General features: G+C 41.1%; 1 protein-coding gene across 2 annotated transcripts in view; it reads left to right on the top strand.

Moving 5' to 3' along the window:
- LOC137655667 (glyoxylate reductase/hydroxypyruvate reductase) overlaps positions 1-24,305 on the top strand; it is a 65,406-nt gene that overhangs the window by 6,571 nt on the left and 34,530 nt on the right. Inside the window, exons 1-3 of one of the 2 annotated variants that reach the window (XM_068389610.1) lie at positions 4,293-4,540; positions 18,857-18,952; positions 19,263-19,393. In XM_068389610.1, the coding sequence (XP_068245711.1) occupies positions 4,458-4,540; positions 18,857-18,952; positions 19,263-19,393 (310 nt within the window). In that variant the 5' untranslated portion in view covers positions 4,293-4,457. Of the gene's footprint in view, positions 1-4,292; positions 4,541-18,856; positions 18,953-19,262; positions 19,394-24,305 lie in introns of those variants that run through there. The other variant, XM_068389611.1, reaches the window with a different exon arrangement.

Genomic DNA, 24,305 nt, shown 5'->3' with positions numbered 1-24,305 from the left:
CACCCTTCCTAATGGGGGAATCACCCCTATTAAATAGCGTGGTTTGTATTTCAGTTACGGAACAAATGGCAAATTCGTAGTCCGAAGCCACGCACTGCTCGGTCGGGTAGGCTAACTAACTGAACGCCAAAATAGCCTAAATAAAACTCAGTCGTTAATAAACTTCAATAACCATGCTAAAACACTGTATAAGATGTCTAGAGCAAAATAAATGAGACTACAATTAGTATGAGGAACTAATTGAAAGTCGTAACAACAAAGAGATTGGGAGGTAGCGACACCAAAATGGCTGCCAAATATACCCGTAAGGGAAGGCATCACACAAAGCCGCTGAGGCTGAAATTAACAACATTATTAATTTAACGTGTGTTGCTACCTAAAATTATCAAAACAGATAATTACAATACTTAATTGGAAATAGGGATCTCCAAAACGTCTGACATCTTGAAAACACAAATCACAAAAGCTATGAAAACAAACACGTCTGGCTATCACTGGTGCTAGAAAGGAATGAGGGAAGAAGCGTGGGTAGTGGTAGGGGTGGGGGGGGTAATCGTAGTAGCGGGCAGTATTTGGATGTAGAACGTCACCTCGTAGTATCGGGGGATATTGAGGTAGGAGAGGACTAATTGGTAAGGGACCTCTGGTAGTAGTTTTAACACTCCCCAGTTTCTATACCGACACTCTTTTAGAGTGAGAGTTGGGTTTATTCCTGGCATTCCATGCAACTTTTTCTCTGGTATATTTAGCTGTATTTATACCTTAGAATTGGTGCTATAAGGAGCATTTCACTGGGCGACACAGGTCCCTCGCCCAGAAAAGGGATTTTGACGTAGGAAAAATCTATTTCTGGGCGAGAGATAAGGGTTAAATAGTGCTTGCTATAAAAGGAGTGCCGTCACTGGTGTGGGATTGCTAGTAGTAGTAGGATGTTGAACGACACCTCGCTGTTCGGGGATATTGACAGGAGATATCTAAATGGTGCGAGGCCTCTGGTTGTGATTAATTCACGCCCTAGTAGTATACCGACACCTTATTAAGGTGAGCGAACTGGGTTCAACCTAGCATTCCTATACAAATTTTTCTCTGGTAAATTTATAGCAGTTTTTACCTTAGAAATGATGTAAAAGGAGCATTTCACTGGGCGGGACGGGTCGGAGCCCAGAAATAGATTTTTCCTTCATCAAAATCCCTTTTTTCCTAACTATACAAACCTTAGCTATTTAACCAAACTTACCTGCTAGCCCTATCCCCCTTGAAGTCCTACCTCCAAGCAAAGTGAGCTTAAGCACAGGTGTGTATGAGGCGGGGGTAGCAAGCTACCCTCCCCTACCCCCGCTAAATAGCGGTGTGGGTAATAAACCCTCTCTGAAAATTAATGGCTCGTCATTTCAGCTACGCCGAAAGTAATACCCCTATTAAATAGCTCAGGTTTGTATAGTTAGGAAAAATACAAATTATATACGAATTTGCCATATTAGAAGATTTTGTTGTTTTTTATTCAGAAGTAGTCAAGTTGCCACTTCTAACTAATAACATTTCCTATTTAGAGGCAAGAATGGAAATACATAGACTTTATTTTTTTACCCGGCTTCCTAATTGGATAGTTCCTGAACACAACAATTTTTTTTTTGCTACGATAACCTTATTACTATTATTGATAAAGATCTTTTTAACTAAGGCAGCAGTGTCTCTATGAAGCTTACTCGGTTATCTTTTAATGTTTTAAATACATTTGCTATTTCATAATCCACTGATGAAATAATATTTTTCTTCTTAACCTCTTAACCATTTAATTCATGCATTGCCAATACTGTACTATATCAGACAGAATGAATCGGTCATTTTATTCTGAATTCCCTTTATTCTCACTTGTTTATATAGACACACTCAATCAGTTTTTTTTTTTGTATTTTATAAAGCTTGTCCAAAATTCAAACCCTGCTTGAATTATCTTTCTTGAAACTTGTGTTTATTTTTTTTCAAAGAACTGTACTGTACTTTATTTACCTTTATCAATAAGCATGTAAATCAAACTTGTTTTGAACTGCAAAACAAATGCTTTCTCTAGCCATTATCTCTAGTTTCCCATGCTTAGTTTTTTCTTCACTTGTCTATTATTCCCATAATTAAAATTTCATATACCATTAATATTTTTATAGAAATACAGTACAAATAGATTGGAACATAGTCATTTTTTGCTACAGAAAACATTACCTGGGATCATGAAAACTTTATGATAATTTATAAATGGATTCTAAGAGACAAATAATGAGACCAGCAGCTATTTGAGATTTTGTATGTCTGCCCACGACTCGATACTCTTAGTGTCTGTCATTTTTTGTTTTTTTTGAAAATAGACTGAACTGTCTGGAATGTTATTTTGGACAAAAATAAATCAACTGTTATTCATTTGGTGTTAGTTTTAAGGCAAACCTGTAGTTGGAAGTAGCCTTATTTGCAGGATAGTACAGGCAATTCATTCCCCCTTATATGTGTTTTGTATGTCCTAAAGACAGAAGAAACAGGATAGCTAAAAATGACTCTTCATTTTGGGCTTCCAACCTATCTGTAGTTACTACCTGCTGATAGGTTGGAGGCCTGTGTGTGTGTAAATAGATGCTTCTTGCTATTTGGCTTCTTTTGACAACCAAAGATACTGGAGGGGAATTCGGTTTTACAAATAAGACTGATTATGATTGATGGGTTTGTGTGATAGAAAGATTTATTTAATGTTAGGAAAAATTTTAATAATAAAATTTCTCATTTCTATATTCATTTGATGTTAATATTGTTGAAATCTCTGAAAGCATGGAATGTTGACATTATTCCTTAGAATTAAGACATGTACCAATTTCTATCTTTCTATTGTATCACAGTAATGAGACTTAACAGCATCCAAAGGACAATAACATGTCGTATTGCTTCTTCAGTCTCAAAATCGAAATACTTCCCTATCCTCTTAATGTCACTTATTAGTATTTGTTCATCCAGAGAAGAGCTCCGTATAAGAAAAGGAAGAAGAGAAGAGGAATTATGATATCTAGATTACCATCTTATCAAATTAGAGATAAATGGTTACATTAAATTTAGCAAGAGGAGGGATATAATGATCCAGGCTACCATCTCGGTCTTCATCACAAATTCTAGGTGTCTAAAAGAGTAGCTAGAAATGTGCAGGTGCTGGGATCTAAAGTAAATAAAGACTTTGTGGCTCTAATAGAGGATCACAAATCTATTCTCAATTTTTTTTAATGAGGCGCATTTGCACTGACTTGCATCGGTGCCCTTTTAGCTAGGAAAAGTTTCCTGCTACCTGGTTGGTTAGAATTATCTTGTCCAACCAACCAGCGATCAGGAAACTTTTCCGAGATAAAAGGGCACCCCTGCGAGTCGGTGCAAATCTGCCCCACTAAAAAGAATAGAGTACAGGAAGTGCAGTGTACCATCAGAACCTTTACTGAGTGATGCACTAGAACCAATAGCTACCACTTGAAGAGATAGGCTAGGGTTTGAGACAGGGCAGGCTAGGCCTTAAATATTACCCTGAATCTAAAACTTAATGGCCTTCTGAGCTTCTACAAAAAAAGTTAACGACATTAAAGCACATCACTGTCAAAAGTAATTTGGTAGGCTGGAGTTTTTCCCTGAAATAAAAATTGGCTTTTTTTATCCTTTGAGCTTTAATCTTATCATGAAACATACTTCCCAGAGAGGAACAGTGAGGGTTATGCACTCCCTATAAGATTCTCTGAATTAAATAATTATCCCTGTCAAGGAACAAAGAGAATTTGGATCATGATCACCCAAAAACAATTATTTTGTACTGTACAACAGTGCATCAATTGCTAACAAATCAGAAGATACCTAAACACATTAAAATAAGTATAATAATAATATACACATCATGTCAGTCCCATGTCGATTTTGAAACTGAAGAAGTGCTAAGACATGCACAGTAAATTGTTATTGTTATATGCTGGTAAATCTCATTGCTTTACTAGAAACATTATTAGGGGCCTAGATTGGAAGGAAAGAAAGCAAGAAATTTCTAAAATTTATGGAGTAACATTGTCATTCCAGGCTTTCAGATACAAAAGCAATATAAACCTTCAGGCAGGCTCATAGGAAATATTTCATATTTAAAGTATATATATTGCTTTTTAAAGAGTAGTGCAGTATATATAACATAGTAATGTCAATTTTAATATGGCTTAAGTAGATAGAATTTATACTCACATACTGGTGTTATGAAATAATTCAGAATAAAAATACTAATTATGCTGAAACAGTTTTCAGGAATGAGCTAGTGACTGCAACAATAAGGAAGTAAACTGCATTATATTTTATTGATGACCTCTTACTTTAAAGACATGTCATTATATCCTTACATATGAAGTTGTAACTTTGAAGCTGAAAGCAACGTAGTTTGTTTGGATTACTTATCCTTGGAAAACATGAACAAATTCATGTTGAGAAGTTCTCAGGCCCCATACTTCCGCTTGTTGACCAGTAGTGGTGTGCTTAGTCAGTATAAAAGGTAAAAATGCATAACAAATGGCTTTTGTTACTGTCTTTTTAACAAAGTTTGCATATTCAGTAGTTGTTCCTATACTTGATACAAACCCTCATTCTTTACTATAGGAGATATTCTAGCACGAGCTGGAAAATACGGCAGAAAAACCTTAACAAGGTCGTTAACAACCGGGCAGGTAATTACCCACCTGTTAGTGGTGGGGGGACCGCCGGTCGGTAGCTGCTGTTTACCTTCAATCGAATTCTAGCCGTCGCAGTAGTAACACCTGCTTTTATTTGACTGGCAGAATAGCCTTTCTTTTTTGGTTCTTTTATTAATCCTTTTTCTTTTTCTTTGTTAGATGTGATGTCCTCTATTATGAGGAAGTGTTCCAGGTACCTTTGTCGCCGCTGGAGGTGGATCCTCTTTCCCTATGCCCTGGGTACAGTGGTTATTGGTGTTCTGAAGGCTCCCCCTGCCAAGTAAGTAGGAGTGGTTGCCCTCTCAGTGGGAGAAGTTCGAGAGAGGTAGAATAGGAAGTCCTAGAAGGACTCCTTACCTCAAGGATCGCTGTCGAAGGTAAGGAGTCACGGACCTCTTCTTAGGCCTCTCGATCTCTCCCTTCAGACTCTTCCTCTCTTCCTTGCCTGCCTCCCTCCGGGGGGAAGTCGAGGAAGAGTGGCACTATTGATTTAACCCCCATTCCTCTTGGTCAGGCGGATCACGTTGCCTCTCCCAGTGGGGTAATTCTTTCCGCCACTGGGAATGACTCTGTTACTGCTTCCATTCCAGATCATGTATGAGCAGTATGGCCTGCCCTTGGACTTCCTGGTCCCCCTTCGGAGGATGCTTGAAACTAGTTCCTCGCGGGCAAGGTAGTGCCTCAGTTCCCTTCTGTTTTGAAACCTTCGGGAGTTCCGGACCTCGCCTACCTCCCATCAACTCAGTCGGCGCCCACGGAAGTTTTGGTGGATATAGTAACTTCAGCTCCTGCAGCGCCTTCTTCACACTCTGTTGCGTATCTACAAATTACAACGTCGCGAGCGCAGACATCGCAGTACCTCCTCCTCCTCCTCCTCCTCCTCCTCTTCATCGTCCTCGCCCTCTTCGGAGGCTAGGAGGGAGAGAGAGAAGAGGAAAAGGAGAGCTCGCTCTCCTTCGCCCAGACGTTCTCGCCAGAGACACAGGTGACATAGGAAGAGACATCATCGTTCTCGCTCTTCCACGCCTTCTATCTCTTCACGAGATGTCTTGCCGCAAGACTATAAGAAGAGCGCTTCCTCCTCGTTATCGCCCTCTTCGTAGGTCAGGAGGGAGAGAGAGAAGAGGAAAAGGAGAGCTTGTGCGCCTTCACCTAGATGTTCTCGCTGAAAAGACAGGCGATATAGGAGGAGACATCATCATTCTCGCTCTTCCTCGCCTTCTGTCTCTCCTCGAGACTATAAACGCTCTTGGCATAAACCTAAGAAGAGCGCTCCCTCTCGTCATCGTTCTGCCTCGCTGTCGTCTTTCTCTTGCGAGGGATCATCTAAGAAGCCAGGAGCGCCGCCAAGGGCAAAGCACGTCCTGACCTCGAACCCTCTTCTTCGCATAATAGTTTGAGGGTCTCCGTTCGCTCTAGAAAAGTCAGAAAGAGCGCTTCTCCTCGCTTTCACTCCTTATCTTCAGAGAAGATTGCTCTCGCCTTCAACTTCTCGATCTCTGACCCTTTGGAGTCTCGTGACAAGGAAACTTCGGTTTCCCGGTGCGCCATCCCTTCGTTTTCTCGCAACTCAAGTTGCTGAAACCTCGGGCTCTCGTGCATTTAGTCACGCTGACACTTTGATGTCTCTGATGACAAGGGAAACTTCCGTTTCCCGTTGCTCTGGCCCTTCGGGTTCTCGCAACACAACCTCTAGGGGAACACACGATCACGCTGAATCTTCTGGTTCTCGTGAAACAAGTCACCAAGAGTTTTACTCTTATGACAGAGAGTCTTCGGACTCTTGTCACGCGGTTTGCGTACGCTCAACCAACACTGCGCCCATGACCATCAAGTGTTTTACTCTTATGGCAGAGTCTTCAGACTCCCGTCACGCGAGGTGTTTGCACGCAATTAGCGCTACACACGCAAATCTCCGGTCATACACTCGCTGGGTCAATCCCTCACTCTCGTGTTTCAGACAGGACAACCTCCCCAGTTCCTTTGCTCCCTAATGAGTTAAGGATTACGAGTCTCTCGGAAACCTCGAAAGAAGATGCAGGGGTTTGGCCCTTCTTCTCTTCGGTTGAGAGCAGAAGGAAAAGGGGAAACGTGTTAGAGAGGTTAAAAGAAAACACCCAGATAGCAGCGACGTAGAACACAATGCTGACGGCTTCGGCCGCTCTGTTTGTTATCCTGCACTTCATGTAGCAGCTCATGAGCTGCCCATGTTACGAGGTAGCACTGGTTGTGAACCTGTAACTTGATCAACTTGTTGTTGGGAAACATAGATTGCTGCCTGGAGGTTCGCCTCCATGGGTTAGAGAACCTCCCCTTACGAGGGAGTGATAACCTTCCTCCGAATTGGGCTGCGTGAGAGAACCACCGCCCTTCCGAGGGAGAGCTTCCCCACTTCAGCCATTCTGTAACCTTCCCTCCTTCGTGAGTTGTGAACAGCTCGACGAGTTTTACCTCTGCTATCTCGTCCCCGAAGACTGTGCTTTCTCTCCTTGAGCTGGGGAAAAAGCAAGTCTAAGGTTTGTTCCTCCTTCGAGGGGAACTTCTCCCTCGTTCGCGAGAGATTATTACGCCTACACTTTTTTCCCATAAGAACTGGGAGAAAGCTTGGCTCAGGCGATGTCCTCCTTCGAGAGGACTTCTCTCTCGTTCACGAGAAGGAGATTATTACGCCTACGTTTTTTCCATAAAAACTGGGAGAAGACTTGTCTTAGGTGATGTCCTCCTTTGGGAGAACTTCTCCCTCATTTTTCGAGAGAGAGATTATTACGCCTATGCTTTTTTCCCATAGAACTGGGAGAAAGCTTGTCTTGGGCGATGTCCTCCTTCGGGAGGACTTCTCTCTCGTTCATGAGAGGGAGATTATTACGCCTACGCTTTTTCCATAGAACTGGGAGAAAACTTGTCTTAGGCGATGTCCTTCTTCGGGAGAACTTTATTACGCCTATGCTTTTTTCCCATAGAACTGGGAGAAAGCTGGCCTTAGGCAATGTCCTTCTTCGGTAGGACTTCTCCCTCATTCGCGAGAGAGAAATTATTACGCCTACACTTTTTCCCATAGAGCGGGGAGAAATCTTGCCTCAGGCAATATCCTCCTTCGGGAGGACTTCTCCCTCGTTTGCGAGAGAGGTTATTACGCCTACGATTTTCCCCATAGAGCAGGGAGAAAGCTTGTTTTAGGCGATCTCCTTCAGGAAAACCTTCCTCCCATTCACGAGAGAAAACTTGTAGGAGTTTGCTGATCCACGCTCCTCCCCCTTATGCTTTTGGTTCTCCTCCAGGGGCAGAGCGAGAGCCTTGTCCTAAGCGACGTTCTCCTTTGGGAGAACAAATCTACCCTGCAGAGGAGTTATCTTCATCCCTGATGTTCTCCTCCTCGTGCTGTAAGGAGACATCTCTTTGAACCTACTGGTTCTCCTCACGTTGACCCCTCGGGGTCTGGTGACGATCACCCTTTCGGCGGCCGTGATCGGGAGCCTTTGAACTCTCATCATGTTGATCCTACGAGTTCTCATGACCTCAGGAGTCCTTTGGGCCTCTGTCGCGCTGGACTTTCGAGTTCACACGACTTGGAACCTTCGAGTTTCAGTTACGCTGAGTCGTTGGGCTCTCGTAACAATTAGCACAGAGTGTCCGCGCACGCACGCAATTACAGTAGCGCTATGCGTGCGACCATCGTCATCAAGAGTTTTGCTCTTATGACAGAGAGTCTTCCGACTCTCGTCAATGGTCTTCGCCATTACCTCCAGACACTCCGACTTCTACCGTTCTTCCCCTTTCGATAAGAAAGATGCGAGGGGGAAGATATAAGGTTTGTCTGTTACTCGCGTCTCCACTTTACCTGTAATAACACGCGAGGAATTAGCGCAGCCAGAGGATTCCTCGGGAGAGCTGCCATCGAGGGACTTGAAATCCTCCTATTTAAGGACTCTAAGAACTATGTGTAATATCTCGTGCCTCGACAATTTGCATCTGTCTCCTCGACCTCTTGACGCTCCAGCCTTAGACGGGCTATATTGTCCACCCCAAACCCTAAGACCAGAATTGATCTTGTGGCTGTGGCCTGATTGGTAACGTCTCTGACTGGTGTTTGACAGTCTGGGGTTCGGGTCCTGCTCAGACTCGTTAGTGCCTGCAACCTTACCATCCTTGTGAGCTAAGGTTGGGGGGTTTGGGGTAGCCTATAGGTCTATCTACTGAGTCATCAGCAGCCACTGCCTGGCCCTCCCTGGTCCTAGTTGGAATGGAGAGGAGGCTTGGTCATTGACCATATAATGTATGGTCAGTCTCTAGGGCATTGTCCTAACTGCTTGTGCAATGTCACTGTCCCTTGCCTCCGCCATTCTTGAGCAACCTTTAAACCTTTAAACCTGGTCTGTTCGCTGAGATCAGAGACATCAACCCTTCTCCTCTAATCTTGGATCCCCTCACGGCGAGGCTCACACCGGGCTAATCCTCGAAGAGATATTCTTTTCAGTCACAGAAGCCTCGGCAATGGAAGTGACTTCAATATCCCTTCTGGCTTGACACGTGGTCTGGTACACTCGGCTACCTTGCGAGCCAAGAGGACATGTTAAACCAAGACTTCAGGCAGTCCCTACAGGAAGTCCTTACTGCTGGGGCCAAGATAATGGACTTCTTAACCGCTACAACAGCGACCATGTGTAGCAATTGGGTTCTCAAACGGAAGGAATCAGTAGTTCCCAGACTTCCTTGTGTACCTCAGTGAAGAAAAGCTGCTCTCAGTCTCGGCGATTAAGGGCTATCGCTCAGCCTTGAGCCTCATCTGTAGACTGAGAAGGGGTTGACCCCTCCGCCTCAGAAGACATCACCTTGGTTGATTCGGGTTTTTGAGTGATCTTGCCCCCCAGTTGAGATTAGACCTTCACCGTGAGATGTGTCTTACGTTCTTTCCCTGAAGGGTCTGCCCTATGAGCCCTTAAGGGCCTCAGGCTACTTTCTGAACCTTAAGATCGTCTTCCTCGTACCTCTGTCCACGGCTAAAAGGGTCAGTGAGCTACATGGCCTGTCTTACCTCGTCACCCATTCTAAGGGATAGGGGGGTGTGTCTCACATCTTCGTACCGGGCTTGGTGGCTAGACTCATAATCTTTCATCTACCGATGAGAGATTTCGAGAATTTCAGTTTTCCAGCCTCAATAAGGTAACACAGGATACAGACCAGTCGTTACTATGCCCAGTCAGGGCGCTAAAGAAATATCTGAAGCGCACCAGACCTTTCAGACCACGTCTCCATCATCTCTTCCTTAGTACCAACAAGGTAAAGAAGAGAACCTCTCGCAACACCATCCCTTTCTGGCTCAAGAAAGTTATTGCGAGGTCTTTTCACGGAGACCCAGAGGCAGCACAACCCAGAGCCGATCAAGTTAGGGGAGTGGCTGCCTCACTGGCATTTAAGAAAAATTTCTCAGTGTCTCAAGTCTTAAGTGTTGGGGTCTGGAAACGCCAATCTATATTCACCGCTCACTATTTGAGCGACGTGACACATAGGTCTCTAGACTCCCTTTCTATAGGGCCTATTGTGACAGGTCAATGGGTGCTGTAGCTACCTTATGCCCTTTCAGGGGACAGTAACCATTAGCTGAGGATACTGGGTTACACTAGGTTTTAAGAAGGACATCCATCTATCTTTTTTGTCTCCTTCTCCCTCCCATCTGGGGACCCTAGTCTGTATCCAGTTTCAGCTGGACTCGCCAATGTAAATAAGGTATGATACTAATCTGATTCCTCTCACAGGGTATAAGTTATACTCATGGTCACGAGGTTTCTCCTTTGCAAGGTCGGGGTAATCCTAAGTTTGAAGGGGTCCGAGTCGAATGTTCTTGACCCACTTCCTGAAACATTTGTTTCCTCGAAGCTACAAACCTTCAGTCGTGCTGAGATTATGGGGATCTACAAAGAAAGAAGATTAACGGAAGATTGTTGCTTCAAAAGAGTCTACAGTAGTCTGAGGACTATCTTCCCTAGGAATAGGGAACTTCTTGGCCACCCTGGCCTCAGGACTAAGTCTCCTATAGTAAAGAATGAGGGTTTGTATCAAGTGTAGGAACAAATGACAAACTTATAACAGAGTTTGTATTTTTCCTAACATACAAACCCAAATTCTTTACACAAATCTTCCCTCCATCACCGCCCCCTAGGATAGTCCTAGCTAGAATCCGATTGAAGGTAAACAGCAGCTACCGACCGGCGGTCCCCCCACCACTAACAGGTGGGTAATTACCTGACCGGTTGTTAATGACCTTGTTAAGGTTTTTCCGCTGTACTTTCCAGCTCACGCTAGAATATCTCCTGTAGTAAAGAATTCGGGTTTGTATGTTAGGAAAAATACAGACTCTGTTATAAGTTTGTCATTTTCTTTAGTTCATTTTTGAAATGATACAATGCAACTGGTGTGTGTTGATGCGTAGGTTCAAACTCTTTATTTTACAAACAGCCTGTCACCATATGTCCTGAAACCACACCTCTTACCCAGAAACTGTCTGCAGCTCTTTCCTAGTCAAGGTAGCCAATTCATCTTTATGTCCACTCATTTACACTTATTATCTATTTAGTTTATAATTAGACCTTGAATTTAGTACGATATTGTTAAAATCTGCGACTACAGAAGTTTAAATAATTTTAAGGCTCTGAAGATTTTTAGAGGCTCTTCACTTCAGTGAGAATGTACAGAACAGTAAAACCTCCTTCACTACTGTTTCTCCAACCACGGATCTGTCCATGCACTATTAAACTATTTACAGTATAAAGTTATAATAATGTATGCTGAAAATTCACTTATACATAGCAGCTAGGCCAGGAAACACCGAGCAAAGTTTTTAAACCATGCCCTTTACATAACTACTCAGTGGATTAGAGTACTTCAAGGTCATACGTCCTAAATTAGTTTCGTTTCTTTTATCTAATTTTTATGGTTCATTTCAGTCTAGATTTATTCCTTATATCCTTATTCCCATTCTTATTTCTTATTATTCCTTATATTCAGTATTTCCCACTATATTCTATCATTAAAAGTTTGATCAATTCAGATTTTGTATTAGAAGAATTTACTGTATAAAAATTTATGTAAATATCTTTCCCTGTCTTTTACAAAATAGAACTACTTCATGCTTCAGCACTTATGTCACCCCTATTGCTAATATCAGCCTACCCCTTCTTCTTCCTTACAGATTGAGTAGGTAAGGTGTAAAGGAGACTTGGTTATATTTGTATTTGTTTAAAAAAAATTTTTTTTTTTTTTAGATATAACACAAGAACACAAAAAAGATGATTTTGACAGCAGGTTTTTAACACTAACAAGTTAAGCGGCTGTAAAGGGGCATTCCATTTTGGTTTGACTATAATTTTAATTTATATACAGTATAGAAAATTAATGTTGAGTAGAGTTAAGCATGTATTATGTTATATTATTACATAACTGCCATGAATTTTATATAAATTCTAGCATCCTTATTTATCACCCTTGAATAATATACTTTATTAAAATAGTTAATTTTATGATAAAATGAAACAATTAAATTCCTACAACTTTTACTTTTACTTTGGTTTGCCTTCATCTTTGAAATTGAATCAGCAAAAGTAATGAGTTTGTGTCATTTTCTGTTACACGAAGTGTCTGACAGTTAGTGAATCCCTTTTTCTTTTTCATTTTTGCAAGTGCCCTCAATTCCTCATTATTAAGCCATTGTTACGCCTTCTCGCTTAATTTCTCATTCTCTCCCTTGCTGATAGTTATCTACTTTCAATTGAAATTGTGTAATTGTCTCCCAAACTTGACAGAAGTGTCAAAAATATTGTTTCCAGGAACTCTTTATTTCATCTTTTATATATGTTTTCTCAGATTTATTAAGAAAAGGAATGTTTCATGCTCTTCTGGCAAGAATTAAATTTTTTTCCTCTAAAGGTGTGTTTCATTGAAGTTAGAGGGTTATTAATGTTATTAATAAAATCATGTTGCAATTACAAGTGATGCAGTGTCATGAACTCAAGAGATGTGGACTCACCAAGTTTGTATGCCTTCTATTGTCCTTTATACAGATGATTAATGCTGGGTCACGTAAATGTTTGGTGAGAACCAAGTTTTATCTGTTGTGTTAGCCAAGATGTTTGTTATATGTTTGTCAGTAAGTAAGTCGGCTGCATTAGGTGAAGTAAGCTAGATTTAGAATTGAAATTAAATTTCCAAGTAGTACTGTCATTTGTAGTCATTGTGTGTTATTAAGTTGATGTTACTGTCTTTTGTAATCTTACTGCATTATTGAACTGAGACTAATATTATAAGTAATTGAGTTTCGAACATTTTATTGCATAATCAATAGGAATAGGCATAGCAATTTTATTTGGAATAGACTTAAAAATAGGTTTAAAATGGGAACTTTAACCCTGACATCTAGTTGATTAGGTCAGTCTGATTTTTATACATAATCCATACACCATAGTAAAATATTCAATCATAAGAATATGAAAAGTTAATGATAAGGAATAATAGATGGATTTGAGAATTAGAAACTAGGTAGATTATTTTCTCTGGTCAAAGTTTTTGAAAATATTGGCAGAAAGTGATTATTTTAAAGCTAAAACTTTAGTAGCAAAATATATAAAAGGTGTTTTATGAAAGTCAGCATAACGCTATTAAATAGAACTCAAACTTGTAAATTTTAACGCAATTGATTTACTCCTATATGATTGCAAAGTTTTTATCCATAGCATCCATAGCAAGACGGCAACAGCCGTTGAATTGTTAATAAAATGGTGTGATGGCTTGGGCAGGTAATCACCTGCTGGCTGTCTTTTTGCTTTACTTTTGTTTTGGGTTTCATCAAGTACAGATGTTCTCATTACTGCTCATCCCCATTGTTGATCTTTTCTTACTTTGCTTGGGATAGTGTAAGTTTGTTTTGTGTTAGTGGGTTCATTTGCTTAGTTGTGGAAGTAATTCAGTGTTTGTGTGAGCGATTTTGATTTGTGGAGGAAGTGCATAATAGGTAAGCATATGTTAAAGTGAATTTTGTTCTTGCTAGAATACAAATATGTTGTCCCATATGTTGCATACATTTGTGAGGGCAGGACTGTGTGCAGTTGCACTCTTTGGAGAGATCGTTCATGCTACCAATCAGGGAGACGACGAATTTCTCTAGGAATGTAACTCAGCAATTGGTATTTTACCTTTCTTGATAGGGAATTACCTGAATAAGGCCGAGGATTTGCTCATTGCTTCGTGTTCGATAGTGATCATCTTCGACTGGTGGGCATGCCTAATGTGTAGTGCTAGGGCTAGTGCAGTGTTACTACTGGCAAGATGAAATAGGGGGAATTTGCTCTCGTTCTTCCTCCTCTACCAATCTTTCTCCCTCCCCTTTCTCCTTGTTGGTTGCTTCCCCTGGGGAAGAAAATAATGAAATGGATAGGAAGGCCTCTCTTCAGTTCCTCGGAACTTAGTAATTCCTCGTCTCTTTCGGGAGGGAGAGACTGTTCTGTGTCTACTGTTAGCTGCTACCATCAGTATTGGTCAAGGGGTTCGTGAAGGATGGGCTCCAGGGAAAGATTAGGAATTTTGTGTTCTGCTCACCTTTCAGATTTTCTTTCATAACAACAAAGTTGGTACCTTGCCCTTAGTGTGCCTCTCTAGGGGTCGGTTAGCGATTGTAAGTCTGGAGGTAGGCTGATGTCTGTATCAATTATTATTTTTGATTTACTTAGAGATTTTATCATCACAGTAGAAGGCGAGACCAGTGTGAGAACTCGCTCTTTGCATTGCATTGACTGCAGGTGAAGAGTCTTTCCAGAACTGAAGACCATCTCTGTAGGTGATTGAAGCTAAGGTACCATGTCCTCCTCCTGTGGAGGGAGAGCTGCACTCTGTATGACATGCCCTATCAGTAGCAGATGAGCAGTCCATAATTGTGTCCTCAGATGTTCCAGTTCAATTTGAGAAAGCCTTTGGGGCTTCTTCATCCATGTGGCATTGTTGTACGGCACCTAAACTTACTTTTAAGGCAACCAGCAATGGTAAGAGGTGCGCACTCTCCTCCTTTTCCAATTAATCCTTCTGTTCATATTACTTTCCGATTTGAAGCTGCTTCAAAGAAGTAGTAGGCCAGGAAGAGTCGATCCCAAGAAGTCTTGTGAGACTGATCGATCTATCTTCTTACACGAGAGAGACGGTGTGCTCTTTAGTACCGACCCTGTGAGGTAGATGACTTTGGCTATGGTGCTAGTGCTTACACACTTGACCCTGGTGTTCATCTCTTGTGGGACTGTGCATGCACACTGGTAGTCAGGTTGTTAAAGCATGCTGCCCTTCTCCTCCCTCATTTCTTGGACGGTTGAGTATCACCTCGGTCTCTCTTTCCTAGGTACTCGTTTTTTTAAATCAAGACGATACCTGGTATTGTTCCATTGTGCACACATGATCTGGATCTTGGAGAAAGAACCAGCAGCCTGTCTCTAAGCAATATGAAGAGGCAGATTCACTGGCAAAGAGTGCTGCAGCCGAGTTGCTACCTAGAAAGTATACCATTTGATGTAATGAATTTTTACCAGCAATTAAGAATTCTATTTGAAATAATTGGCAACTGCATTGGGCTAGTTTAACCAAAAATAAGATGAGAGAAATTGTGGTTTTTATATCCCTTTGGAGGTAAAATGGGAGACTACTCTTTGTCGTCTATGCATTGGTCGCACTAGGATGACACACAAGTTTCTGCTGGCTGGCCAACACCAACCATATCACGACGACTGTTAGATACCCTTGACAGTGAGGCATTTGTTGACAGAAGGCCCCACTTATTCCACAGAAAAAATAGATATCTGTTTGAGGCTCGTGGTGAGGATGGCAGGTTCATCCTTGCCAAGATCCTTCGACATGATGTGTCGTACAATGCTAGTGGCATTTTTAAATTTATTGCAGAAGCAGGTCTTCTTAATGCTATTTAACTTTTATAACATACAGTATTTACTTTTCTGGTTTTAATTGAATATTCTTTTAATCTTTATTTATAATAAACGTTATTGGCGGCGATGACCTTCAATGTCAGGATGCCAGAGAACTTCAAATCATTCATTCATTCATTCATTCATTCATGAGTGGTAAGGCATTCTCAAGCGTACAAGTTCACGAATGCTGTATGATCCTTGTTTTCCCAATGGTCGATGTCATCATGGCTGTTGGACTGGGGAGATGTTCCTATACATACTAGCTACCAGGAACATATTTACCTGTCTCCTCTTGGCTCATGGTCCCAGCAAGACTTTTCCACACATAATTGTGCTCAAATATATAATCGTGGCTCTCCTCTTGGTTGTTGGGCTTGGGGAGACATTCTCATGTATACACGCTAGGAACACAAGAACAGTCCTTCATCAACAGTCTTTTCATGGCTAAGGGGCCTGGGGAGATGTTCCCATGTGTACCAGGGATTGGGAAAACTAGTTGTGAAAGAAACTAGTAATCAGTGCCCATGTTTGCACAAGAGATAATACATTGCCACTTGAATGCATAAACAAGAATTAGTAATACTGTAGGTATTCACAGTCTTATGCACGATTGGAAATACGATCATGTCTCTTTGCAACATGTGTAATGGGAAAATTCACGACACATACTCACAGTTGGAAGTGTAATCACCTGTTATACTCACATACGTGCAGAGAGGTTCCCATTTGCATTTGTGATCAGGAATGAGTCAAATACATGGACCACTCGTAGCATGGCTGATATGACCACTGAGACACTCCCACACGTATGTAAAACAGGGAGCAAGGTCCTGCGTCTCATGGTGACCTTTCCTCACATGGAGTATAAGCACTGCTCAGGACCACGCTTACCTGCGCAGTCTTCAGGGGAAAAGTACACAGTATTTCTGGTTCGAAGGGTGGGAGTACCAGACAGTTCTGTCTCTAATGTGGAGTATGATCATTTGGGACCAGATTTGTTCTTAGTTCAGGTAGTGCATTCTCTAAGTGGAAGAACAGTCTTTTACCAAGCACTTGGCTGAGGTCTGTATTTTTGAGCTTCAAGCCTGGCCGCTCATCACGGAAAGGGTACACTGTTGTCTCCTGTGTTTGAGTGGGTTAAGCAACCTAGGTGGACGTAGTTCGTGAAGGTCATAACCATTGTAAGGCATTGCAACTCCTCACGTGGTTTCGAACCAGGCCTGTGGTTTGTTACATATTGTGAGTATCCAGAAATACTAACTTCAGCCTAGTTGATCTAGAATCATTTGCCTTTATCCTAGGATATTCAAACTGACTATGGCTGTCATCAAGGCGAGTTATCAACCTGATTGGCTGGCACAGAGACAATAGTTGTCCAACCGTCTCAGCTCTGGACAAGGACTCTTGGTTGGCTGGATAAATTCATGGTCGTCTTCAGTTCCTAGCAAGGACCTCCAACAACTTGTCCATTAAGAAGCAGTCAGACTTAGCCCCTTCAGTGTTTCCTTGCCTCTTTCCAGGAAGGGGTTTGAAGGAAAAAGAAGAGTGGTAAACAACACAAAAATTGTCTCTTGGTGTCAGATGGCTTTTCCCTGCATGTCACCTGTCGTTAACCAAATATGTTATTAATAATTCTAGGGCCGTTCATCTTGTGCTGAAGCCATATATTTTGAAGGACCCAGGTTTTTATAGTTAAGAAAAAAACTGTAGTAGCTTACTATTGATTTTTTTTTATCTTCTTGGTTTTCCAGAATTCATACCAAAGATTGATAACAGGCCCAGACAAGATGTCTCTCTATCCATTTGTTATATTCAAACCCTACTACAGTGTGTGTGTGTGTGAACCTTGCCTTTTAAGGCAAAGCAAAGATCCTTTCTGCATTCGTGGGAGCATTTTAATTCCATCTTAAAAATGACATGACATTGCTAAAAGAAATAATTTTGTACACAGTAATCTGGATTGAGTTTAAATACAGTACTTTTGATAAAAGAGAAGAAGTACTCTATTTTTGTTATATAGAGAAGTCATAGGCATAAGGATAGTTAACGTGAGTGCTGAGGAGGAATGAGGATAGGAGGTGGGGAGATGTAGGGGTAGAGAGGGGGGATGTTGATGAAGGAGAGGTCTAATTGTTGAGGGATCTATGGTCGTGGTTCAGTCATGCCCCAGTTTTCTATACCGACACTCAATGAGTGAGCGAGCTAGGTTTATTCCTGGCATTCCATGCATCTCTTTTTTTTCTCTGGTATATTCAGCAATATCTATGCCTTAGAAATGGTGCTAGAGGAGCATTTCAAAGAGTGACACAGGTCAAGACCAGAAATAAATTTTTCCTTCGTCAAAATCCCTTATTTACACTGCTTCTCATGCCACTCATAATCAGAAAAGAACCAAGCTTGTAACTATCCTCAAGCCAAAACAAATTTAAGACACCAGATAATGGAATTACTGTATAAGACAGCAACATTCGAAGTATTTTGATCTATTTTCAATATCATATAAGCATCAAGGAGAATTTTAACTGTCCTTAATCGATTACCACTATCTTTCCATCTTACTAAATGTGGTATTCACCCAATGAATATTGGGGAAGTTTCATTGAGATAAAGCAAAATTTCATAAAAATTATTATTTTGATATCCAATATTCCTAATATGACCTACAGTATCACACATTAACCACAATTCTTATAGACTCAAAAACATACCTCAACCGAGTAGCTTGCTAACATCTAGGAAAACTAATTTTCTCCCTCTTCTCATTATTATTACCAATAGTAATTTTTTTTTTCCTTTTTCTTGAAATCAGATATTTAGCAACTTATATGCTTTCATCAGTCTGAGTAATGTAGATTTTTTTTTTTTTTAGAAATCAAGTCATTTCTACATCAACTATATCTCAAACCTTACTAGTTAACACTGACTGCTATTAATCCACGTACTTGCAATTAATTCTTATTGTTAAACATTTGGTGAACGTTATACATAATTAGTATAGCAGCAAAGTTGTCTTTCTGGCAGAGTCTAGTTATACATTAGTTTGCAGCGAGATGCCATTAGTTTCTGTGATAAAAAATGCTGACAATTTTTTTATTAGATAGTTTTCTATACAGATAGGCTTATCTTGTAGTAAACAAATTTACTGGTTTCTCTCGATAGATTTTATAATTTTATTTATAATTGCAGGTTTTTAAGCATAACTACCTTCACAATGTCAAAACCTAAGGTTCTTGTAACTCGTGCAGACATTCCACAAAAGGCTCTTGATATGCTGGGTGAAAAGTAAGTGAAAATGTGTTGTAGAATGTATTTGAATTATTATTTCTTATCACTTTACATTTTAGAATTTATTAATGAAGGATTTAATTTTGTTTGAATAACATACTAGAATCTCAAACAAATTTGTCATAGTGCTAGTCTTTTGGTTAGACTTTTATAAATATTTAGAAAATTAGTTTCTTAAGAATAAAGTTGTACGATATTACTTGTCATTTGGCAAAATGAAACGAATATACATGCAAGTATTGATTATAAAAAGATATCTTAATGCTGCTTTAATTTCCTATGATAATTCAAACACTCTTGTTTTCAGATGTGATCTGGAATTTTGGCCAAAGAACTTCCCAATGCCTCGTGATGAATTGCTGAAGAAGGTTTCAGGGAAAGATGCTCTATTTTGTCTCCTTACAGACAAGGTTGATAAAGAACTTCTAGATGCAGCAGGTAATGTATTAAACAATTATTGTTTATTGTACCCATCTTATGTCTGACTCCCCTCTAGTTTCGTGTAATGCCGAGACACATTTTTTTTACATCTTTTGAGATTGAGATTTTTTTCACTACAAACTCTTTGTTTTATTCAAGTCTCTTTTCTATGCCTAGTGCCCAGACATGCCACACAAGAAGAATAATCCTTCCATTTCCACTTGGTTGAGTTTGTTTCTGGGTACAGCACATCCCTTGGCAGCTTATTAAGTCACTTATTGTGTCTATTATCATTTACGCAACTCTCAATTTTATGTCACAGAATTTTTTTTTACTTTTTTTTTTTCTCCATACAATTTTTTTTTCTCCATACAATTAGAGTACTTTCTCCTTTTTCTATTATTACTATTACAAGCTAAGCTGCAACCCAAGTTAGAAAAGCAGGATGTTACATTCCCAGGGCCTCCAGTAAGGAAGGTAGCCCAGTGAGGCAAGAAAATAAATAAACTATATCAGAAGTAAGGAATAATGATTTTTAGAATATATTAAGATCAGTTACAATGTTAAAATAGCTCTGTCATATATAAACTATGAAGAGAGACTTATGTCATTCTCTTCAACATAAAAATATTAGCTGGAGGTTTGAACTTCTGAAATTCAACCGATTCAACTGTCAGATTAGGAAGATCATTCCACAATCTGGTCACAGCTGGAAGAAAACTTCCAGAATAATTATATTGTTGAGCCGTATGTTGAAGGTAAGATAAGACTGTTGGAATTAACTGTATACTTAGTACTACTTAAAGGTTAGTACAGTCTGGGAAGATCTGAATGCAAAGATGGTCAGAAATATGAAAAATCTTATGGAACATGAATAAAGAACTACGTGAACAGCAGCGCTAGAGATTAATATCAAAATCAAGAGTAAGAAACTCGTACACCACAAGTTTTCATCCAACAAAATTGGAGGAGAGTTAGCAGTCTTAAGACCCAACAGGTGAACAACACTCAAAATAAGGTAGAATGAAAGAGTTAAAACATTTCTCCAGGATTGATTGATCACCGAAATTCTTAAGAAGACTCTCAATAAGCCAGTTTTTTTTTTTGTACAATGGTAAGAGAATTAGACAAAATGTGTTTATGAAAAGTAAATATGTAATCAAGAATCACGGCTAAAATTTTAAAGTTTCACATAGTTAAGAAAAGAAAAACATTATCAACGTAGAGTTCTAGCTATTGAGGAGCCACTGTCCTTGACCTACTAACAATCATACTTTGAGTTTTGTTATGGTTTAATTTCATACCCTATAATTTGCACCATACAACCCCACATCTACATTAAGGAGATGGAATTGATGTAAAGAGAGTAGCATCATCTGCATATAAAACAACTTTTTCTAGGCCAAACCATATACAGTATGTATATAGTATGAAAATTAATGGGCCCTTAACACTATCCTGAGGAACACCAAATATTACATTCCTATACTCATTTAAACCTGTTATTTTTCAATATTAATCTTACCCGATAATCATGTAGCTGTCAACTCTGTTGCCGACAGAAATCTACGGTAGGGATACGCCAGCGATCGCTATACAGGTGGGGGTGAACACCACAGCGCCATCTGTGGTCAGGTACTCCAGTACTTCTTGTCAACACCACCTCAATTTTTCCTCTGTCGTGCCTCCGGCTAGACCTACATGGATACGCTGTTGATTCTGGAGTTATTGCTCACGATTTGGTGATGTATTTGCTCTAGAATTTAGCCTTCGCTATTCAGGAAGCTATATCATTAGCTTAGCAAGTTTTTGGAATTAATTGGATTTAATTTTTTATTTAATTTTGGTACGAAGAGAGTATGAACTCTCTTTCACTTTTAAATGGCCGACCCTTCCCTTAGACGGAAGTGTTGGTGTCGAAGAGAGTATAGACTCTCTTAATTTTGCTTAACAAAAGTTATAGATTTATTTTATATCTCTCCGCCTTTTATAGGCCTCTTTGATTAACTTCCTTAAATTATTATAAACTTATTAAAATTTGTTTATATTCGACCTTTCCTAATAGTAGGCGGTCTTTTCTTGGAACCGAAGTTAATTAACATTGAGCCCGTCATTTCGTTTTTACCTGTTAACATATTATGCTATTTTAATGTTTTTGAAAGAATTTCTTTGATAGTCTTGTACTGTTTTCAAAGTTGAACTAACGTTTTGTTTTGTCTCTGCAGTTGTTGACGTTCAGAACGTTCAACTTGCGCTCTATCGTTACGATAGAGAGAGAGTCTATCACGGTGTCACGTTGCAGTAAGAGTAAACCGATTCTAGCGTTTTGTTCATTCTTTCTTAGCTTAAATGGTTTTAATTCTAATAAAGGAACTTTTTATTTGGGAAATCTTTCAGTTTTTTTCCTTTAACAATAATATGTTTTAACGATATATATATTGGGCTCTTCTCTCAGGTGCTAAGTCAAGAGAGAGAGAGAGAGAGATAGAGACGGAGGGAGAGAGAGGAGGATAAACGTTTCGTTCAAGCGAGTAACGTTGTTATCGTTTTTGCTCTTCTCCCTAGTCTCTTTAGGGGAAGAAGGTAAACGTTTCTAGAGTTTTATTCTTGTTCTCAAGCTTTATGCGGTGAGAGATTTTAAACGTAGTTTATTTGATCTAGTGTTTAGTCTCTTTCCAGCCACTGAATTATTTATCTTTCATTATATTTTTTTCTGTTACATTGTAATTCTGTTTTCGCAATTACTAACTTTTAAGGAAGGATAGAATTGCGTGTTTCAGGTACAAACCACTTAAAGTTTCGAGTTCAGTGAAATAAGTGCAAACAGAAAATCAAAAGTGATTAAGTGATAAGCGCAAAGTGTTACAGTGTTGCGTTCGAGGGTTCGTCTGTTCGTGCCAGTTGTTCGCCTAGTCTGGGACCTCTTACAAGCTCCCAAGCCCAGGGGAGAAGTAATGTCGAAGGACTTATGGGTTCAGCAGGCCTTGATCGACGAACAGACGTTTCCCTCCGTGGTTTCGGGCGTATCTACACACGTTTGCCGACGTGAGATCGCCCCACCCACACAAAGACGAGAGAGCCCATTTATTCCTCGTCTGCGGAAGAGGTTTCTCGTAAGAAACCATGGACCAAATCTTGCAGCTTTTAAGTGCAAGTCGGTCCCTTCCGCGCAAGTCCAACTCCTAGGTGATGCCATTAGCACTGGGTCAGTTCGGACTTGCTGCAGTACGACAACTGCACACCTCCCAGAGAGGCAAGGTGGTATCGCAACAGGCAGTAACTCCGTCTGTTGCCGCACCAGCTGTTTTAGACCCTCAGTCTCAACGGACAGTAGCTCCGTTTGTTGTTGTCTTTCTTAAACTCTAGTGGTCTATGCTGCAGACAATGCAGTCTCAGCTTGCGGTGTTGATGCAGGAGTTTCAGGCAGAGAAGGTTAATACACCTCCTCCTGCGAGCGCTCCTCCACCTCTACGCAGTCCAGCCTGCCAGACGTATGATGTTGAGGTTCCTCAAGCTACCTCCATGCGTGAGCTGCCGCATTGGGAGTTGCCAGATACCAGCGCTGTGCAGCAACCTCCACTTTCCTTGAGGCAGGAGCCTCTTGCCACGCGGCAACCTCCTCAACACTTGAGGCAGGAGCCTTATGCTTTGCAGCAACCTCCTCTACCCTTGAGGCAGGAGCCTCATGCGTTGCGACAACCTCCTCCATCCTCGAGGCAGCAACCTCTTGCGGTGTGACAACCTCCACCATCCTCGAGGCAGCAACCTCAACTCCACCTCTGCGCAGTCCACCTTGCCAGACGTATGATGCTGAGGTTCCTCAACCTACCTCCACGCGTGAGCTGCCGCATTGGGAGTTGCCAGATACCAGCGCTATGCAGCAACCTCTTGCGTTGCGGCAACCTCCACCATCCTTGAGGCAGCAACCTCAACTCTTGCGGCAGCCACCTCCACTCTTGAGGCAAGAACCTCAACTCTTGAGGAACCTCATGCTATGAGGCAGCCGCCTCAACGCATGCAGCAACCGCATTCTTCACAGCATGAGCCTCTCTCTGCGCAGCTACCTCCTCAACCCTTGAGGCAGACGCAACTCTTGAGGCAGGAACCTCACAGAAGCTTCATGCTATGAGGAGCCTCATGCTATGCGGCATCCTCCTCAACCCATGAGGCAGGAGTCTCATGCTATGAGGAGCCTCATGCTATGCGGCGGCATCCTCAACCATGAGGCAGGAGCCTCATGCTATGCGGCAGCCGCCTCAACCCATGAGGCAGGAGCCTCATACTATGCGGCATCCGCCTCAACGCATGCGGCATAAGCCTCTTCCCTTGCAGCTTGAGCCTCATCCCATGCAGCATGAGCCTCATACCATGCAGCATGAGCCTCATCCCATGCAGCATAAGCCGCACGCCATGCAACCTGCTCTGCTTACCTTACAGCATGCTCTACATACAGCATGCTCCGCATACAGCATGCTCTGCATACCTTACCGCATGCTTCTCAGTCACACATCTTTGGTTGTTGCCAACTCACTAGACTGTCAAGCAGTTTCATAACGTTGCCTTCTAGTCTGCTGCTTTTGCACCAGTGAAACCCTCACTGAGAGAACTTAGCTTTTCTCAGATATGGTTCCTGTAGATGAGAAAGTGCTATTCTCCCTCCTTCTGATATTCCCTTGAGGACTCTGTCATTTGGAGAGGAGCCTTTAGCTGCTTAGCCTCCTATGGACTTTTATTTAAGCATAACATGCTTCCAGGGAGGGTAATGGTTCCACTTCAGTCGCTAACCCCGTCTGTTACCACACTTGCTCCCATAGACCTTGAGCTGTGTTGCAAGACATGCAGTCCAAGCTTAGTCCTTGTTAGAGGATTTTTTGTTTACGGAGTCAGTGTGTCACTGGGAAGACGTTCAACAACCAGCAGAAGTGACTTG

This window comes from Palaemon carinicauda, chromosome 16 (assembly GCF_036898095.1).
Source record: "Palaemon carinicauda isolate YSFRI2023 chromosome 16, ASM3689809v2, whole genome shotgun sequence".
Taxonomy (NCBI): domain Eukaryota; kingdom Metazoa; phylum Arthropoda; class Malacostraca; order Decapoda; family Palaemonidae; genus Palaemon; species Palaemon carinicauda.
The sequence above is the reverse complement of the archived record's forward strand: the minus strand, read 5'-3'. Positions and strand labels throughout refer to the sequence as shown.